Source organism: Nematolebias whitei, chromosome 19 (genome assembly GCF_014905685.2).
Source record: "Nematolebias whitei isolate Nwh7 chromosome 19, NemWhi1, whole genome shotgun sequence".
In the NCBI taxonomy this organism is placed as follows: Eukaryota; Metazoa; Chordata; class Actinopteri; order Cyprinodontiformes; family Rivulidae; genus Nematolebias; species Nematolebias whitei.
This window is the reverse complement of record NC_056516.1, coordinates 13,260,367-13,266,467: the sequence shown is the minus strand read 5'-3', so window position 1 is coordinate 13,266,467 and position 6,101 is coordinate 13,260,367. Positions and strand designations below refer to the sequence as shown.

The window sequence follows — 6,101 nt, the reverse complement described above, 5'->3', positions numbered from 1 at the left end:
CTATCCAGCCTTCTGTTCAAACAGTCTTATACTGCCATCCAATGGTCAAAACAGGTACTACACGCAAAACCAAATTAAATATTTCTATTTACATTTGACAATAATTACTACTTATTGTCAAATTTCAAATAATATTATTGTTTATCACAATAATTTCTGAGACAATTAATCGCCCTGCAAAATTAGTTATCGTGACAGGCCTAACGGTGGCGTCTGGAAAGTAACCCCCTCGATAATCGAGGGACTGCTGTATTTATGCTTTGCTGAATACTTGGGAGTCATTTTGTTGTTGTTTGTTGCAGCTTCAGTCCTCTTCTATGATTGGTACGTCCCTAAAGAGGAACGGCACGACTCTGCCCTGAAGAGAAACAAGGAAAACCTGGTCACTGAACTCGGCCTGTGGGAGGGTTACCTGCAGAAGGTGCGTGCACAAGCGCTCACTGCAGCTCCACGTGCAGCGACGTAATGAAAACTCATTCTCATTCCTCTCCAGCTGGGCTCGGGCTCTCACCTGGCAGGACCGTCTTTCACCCTGGCAGATGTGGTCGTTTTTCCAACCGTTGCTTTTCTCTTCAGATTTGGGTAAAAGGAGGCCAGAGGATATTTTGTTTCACATTCTTTAGACTTCACCAGTAAAACCAGTTGTGATCCAGTGTTGTTTTAGTTGTAAATGCCTCTCTCTCATGCTGTAGGCTGTCTGCAGAGCGCTACCCTAAACTGGGAGAGTATCACGCCCGGCTGAAGGACAGACCGAGCATGAAAGCCAGCTGGCCCCCTCATTGGCTGGAAAACCCCGAGGGACAAGACGTGCTGAAAGACATGTGAAACTGACACATCTGCACCAAATATCTGTCTTTCTCTATAAAACATGCAAAACCAGTTGTTAAAATAGATTCAGCCTCAGTTTCTAATCAAAAAATGCTAACATAGTTTTCTGCAGACTAACACCCTGAGGCCTTACTTCCTTCAGTGTTGGCAAGTGTCCCGTGATGACTGCAGCTGATTTCACTGTGTTGAAATCTCAACAGATTTCTGTAATCACACCACCTGCAGCGTTGAAAGCCTTCTCGGCGCCTTCGGTAGTTTTTGTTTCAGTTGGTGTCAACATTCCCTTCGCCCCAGTTAAACGCTGCGTAGTAAAATGTTGTCGGTGCCATCATTTTAGAACTGACCAGATATATCCAGTTCGAGGTGTTCAAAGTTCACCTGGAAGAGGTAAAGACAGGTTTGTCTTTCAATAGCTAATCTGTGTTTTATCTTTTTAAATGCCTGAAACCCATTCTCTCTGCACAAAGGTAGCTCGTGTCCTGTATGGTCATGACTTTGCATAAATCTCAGTCCACAGAGTTGCTTCCTTTGCATAGTCTTTGCATTTCATGTTGCGTGCAGCCACACAGCTGGAAGCTGCATGTCACTGTTGCTTAAATAAAATAAATGAGTGTAATCATCTTGTTTTTAAGTGTCTTCTGTTGCTGCAAACATTGTTCATAAAATTGTTCAGAACTTGGAGTTTTAACCCAACTTGTCCACCTGTTTTTATGTTTATGAATAGAGACATTTCTATATTTAGTTTACCGTCAAACTTGAAACCAAAGCAAACCTGTTGAAAGGGATCAAATGAGCATATTATTTCACCTGCATCTTGTTTACAGACCGAATAAAGTTTATTTGTAATAATGATCAAAAGTAATTACCCAACATTCATAGCGGTGAAAAAATATTTTGCAAGAATTTTAAACTATAACCAAATCTTTCATCAGGAGCTTCATTTGTGTAGGATCTGAAACCTATGAGTCATAATTAGATCTTCCAGAGATCAATAGGTTAATCTATAATGTGTTGCTTTAGGTTAAGATTTGCTTGAAGGTGTGAGGACTTTGACCTCTTGCATCACTGATTGAATTGAACTGATAAAATCAATCCAGATGTTTGCTCCAGCCAGCATTAAATTCAGCCCAGAGCGCCACTCTGGACATAGTCGTCACTTCAGGACTTTATATTTGTCGACGAGCTGCAGCCCAAACTTTATTTTCTCTAAATTAGGAGCCTACATTTTCTATTTTGCAATTATAATGCTGAAAAAGTCCCCTCAAAACTATCCAGTTTTCATAAACAGATGCTTCTCTCTTGGTCATTGATTTACAAACATCATTTCTCTCCACACAGATATTCTATTTGGAACAATAGAGACATCTTGCATGAAAACAAATCCTTGTTTTACCCTAACTGGTTTATTCACAACATTTAGTTCATCAGTTGCTCAGCCCAGAGGGATCATTAATGTCATATCAAGAATTTGTCATAAAATATAACATGATCCCTATTAACAAATTTAATATTGTAATAAAAGTAATCCCTACTGGAGTAATTATTTTACACAGCAGGACAGAATCCAACACTGTTACCCTTTGATCCAACCAAACTTGAAATTGGTCCAATCTGCTTCTCCTCAACCCATAACTGTCGTATCCGTTCACTATTTCAGAAAGATGTTGTGTCAACTCCATATGTGGTACCTTATTGGAACACCTTTATTATTAACCTTAACTGGAAAAGGATTTGGATTTTACCAACCAGATACATGATAAATAATAAAGGAAGTATCATTCAAGATTATTCATAGATTTTACCCATCCAAAACATATGTCCAACAGTTTAACAAGGATATAAATATAATTTGCTCTTTTTGTGATGAAAACCCAGAATATGTCTTCATTTATTATGGTCTTGCCCCTTCTCAACTCAATTTTGGAAAAGTATTTGTATTTTGATTTCTACTTTTAAAGAACCAGATATCTCACTTTGCTTTGAACGTGTTTTGTTTGGCTTCACTGACTCAACAGCTAAAGAAAAACAGTTCTATATTATTAATCTCATTATATACCGAGCCAAATGGCATATTCATAAATGTCGATACACTAATCAAAACCCTCTTATCTCCATTTTTGAAAATGAGGTCAAACAATACATCAAAACTATTAAATATTCCACCAACATGAGGCCATAAAAACTTGCACCTTATGTGGTCTCCAATATATTTATGTAATATGTTATTGAAAATTATTGTTTGTGTTTGCGCACAGAAAATGTTGGAGTCAGTCTCCCCACCATCACAGACATCTACACCTCCAGATGCAGGAAGAGGACCACCTGCATCATGAAGGACCCCACTCACCCAGCACACACACTTTTTGCCCCGCTCCCCTCAGGAAGGAGGTTAAGGAGCATTAAGTGTAGAACCACTAGACTGAGGAACAGCTTCTACCCTGAGGCTGTTAGACTCATGAATCTTTAACCAGAATAATCACATCATGTTGCTGCTGATCTGTTTCATGTTGCTGCTGATCTGTTTCATGCTGCTGCGTTCATTCGTGCACATCTGCTCACACAGACTCATGTTCATGCTGCTGTTCGGCGTATTGTTTTCATGCTACTAGTGCTTAGTGTACTTTTAGTTCATATCTTAGATCTTATTACTGTGTTTGTCTTTTACATTTTATTGTTGGATGTAACTGGGACCCTGTGTATACAATTTCGTTCCATCACATGTACCACATGTGGTGTGTATGACGTAAAGAACCTTGAATCCCTGAATATTTCTACTACTTTATTTATATAGCACTGTAAAACAACCACAGCTGCAACAAAGTGCTAAACATGTCGAATCAAGAACATTTAAACGTAAAACAGGAGTAAAAATGAATCGGAGCACGTTTCAGACTGTGTCAAAAGCCAGGGAATAAAAAAGTGGACTGTGAAGGGGCTTGTCTGATAATAATACTTTATTTATAAAGCACTTTAAAACAACCTAAATGCCATATATAAAATCTAAAGTATTTAAACGCATAAAAGAATAAAACAGTTAAAACATAAAGATATAAATAAAATATATATCTCAAAGGGAGGGTCCAGCTACTGCAGAGGAAACTCATTTCAACCTCCTGTATCCATGATCTCATTCTTTCAGTCACTACCCAGAGTTCATGACCAGAGGTGAGGGGAGGAATGTAAACTGACTGGTAAACAGAGCTTTGCCTTACAGCTCAGCTCCCTCTTCACCACAATGGACCAGCACAGAGTTCGCAATATTGCAGACGCTGCATCAATCTGTCTGTCAATCTCGCGCTCCATTCTTCCTTCACTTATGAACAAAACCCCGAGATACTTGAACTCCTCTACTTGAGGCAGAACCTCGGCCCCAAGAGAGCAACCCACCCTTTTCCAGTTGAGGACCATGGCCTCAGATTTGGAGGTGCTGATTCTCATTCCAGCCGCTTCCCACTCATCTGTGAACTGCTCCTGTGAGAGCTGCACGATGACGCCAACAGGACCACATCATCTGCAAAGAGCAGAGATGGAATCCCGAGGCCACCGAACCGAAAACCCTCCTCCTGGCTGCACCGAGAAATTCTGCCCATAAAAGTTATGAACAGAATCGTGACAACGAGCAGCCCTGGTGGAGTTCAACTTCCACCCTGAAGGGATCCGACTTACTACCGGCAATACAAACCAAACTGTCACACCGCTTGTAGGGACCAAACAGCCTGTAACAACAAAACCCCAATCCCATACTCATACCATACCACTTTATTTATAAAGCACTTAAAACAGCTACAAGGCCAACCAAAGTGCTGTACAGACAGAAAAACAGACAACACACAAAGCAAAATACAAAATGAGGTAAATCAGAATATAGATATAAAAACGATGCAGATAATGACGACAAACCAGTGTGGAGCATACAGGATCAAAACACAGAACATCTGGTGTTGAAAGCTACTGAATAGTAGTGGGTTTTTAAACGGGACTTGAAAACCGAGAGGGAGGGGGCCTGTCTGACAAGCAGGGGTAACTCGTTCCAAAGTCTTGGTCCTGCTACAGAGAAGGCCCTGTCCCCTCTGCGCTTAAGACGAGTTCCTGGAACTGTGAGGAGCAACTGGTCCGCTGACCTCAGGGAACGCGGTGGGACATACGGTTGTAGCAGATCAGAGAGATGGGGGGGCGCGACACTGTTCAGTGATTTGTAGACATACATGAGTATTTTGAATTCTCATGGAGCACCTCCACAGTGTACCCTGAAGGACACGGTCGAATGCCTTCCTCAAGTCCACAGAACACATGTAGACTGGATGGGCAAACTTCCATGACCCCTCGAGGACCCTAGTGAGGATAATGAGCTGGTCCAGTGTTCCACGGCCAGGACGGAACCCGCATTGTTCCTCCCGGATCTGAGGTTCGACCAACAATCGGACTCAATTCTCCAGTGCCCCTGAATAGACCTTACCAGGAGAGTGATGCCCATGTCAATGGAGAACACCCTTTTTGAAGAGGGGAACCACTCCAGTTCCACAGATACTGACTTGGTGCTCTAATCATGATTCTAAGACAAAACCCAGCAGGTAGAAAAATATACAACCTACAAAGAATATCTACAAAGAACTGAAGAGTTGGTCAAAAATATGATGAGATCAGTTTGAAAAGGACAAACTGAAGCTAAAGAAAGCAGGTCCAGGAGCTGCTATCAGATGCCAGAGATGATACAGGCAGAATTCATAAAAATACAAACTTGGTTCCAACTTAATAAGTTATCATTAAATCTGGAAAAAAACTACATGATTTAGTAATAGAAAGAAAATGATCCAAGTCCTGTTTAAAAATGACAGTAATGAAATTCATAGAGTTAATGAAATTAAATTTTGGGTGTCGTTATTGATGAGAAGCTGACATGGAAATCTCATGTAAATTACTTTAGAATAAAAATATCAAAATCAATTGCATTACTGTATAAAGTAAAAGAGTTTCTGAATGACAAAGCTTTGTATATATTGTATAATGTAATGATTGTTACATATTTAATATATTGTATTGAAGTTTGGGGAAAAGCATGCAAAACAATTATAAACCCTATTTTTATTTGACAAAAACGAGCTATAAGAATTATTAGTAGGAAGTACTAACAAATATATTATTTCAACAGTTGAAATTATTAACATTTTGTGATTTGGTTGAATATAGTATTTTACAAGTCATGGATTAAGCTCATAAAAATATTAGCCCAAATATTCAGTTAAAATTTGTTAAAGAGAGTCGTTATAACCTTA

The 6,101-nt window shown here is 39.7% G+C and overlaps 1 protein-coding gene across 1 annotated transcript in view; it reads left to right on the top strand.

Annotated features, from left to right (window-relative positions):
• Window positions 1-1,410, top strand: part of LOC119425608 (glutathione S-transferase A) — a gene marked incomplete in the record, with an annotated part of 5,278 nt that extends 3,868 nt beyond the window's left edge. Inside the window, 3 exon segments of the mRNA XM_037693142.1 lie at window positions 303-421; window positions 494-582; window positions 693-1,410. Of these exon segments, the coding sequence (XP_037549070.1) occupies window positions 303-421; window positions 494-582; window positions 693-825 (341 nt within the window).
• Window positions 1,411-6,101: the final 4,691 nt, after the last annotated feature.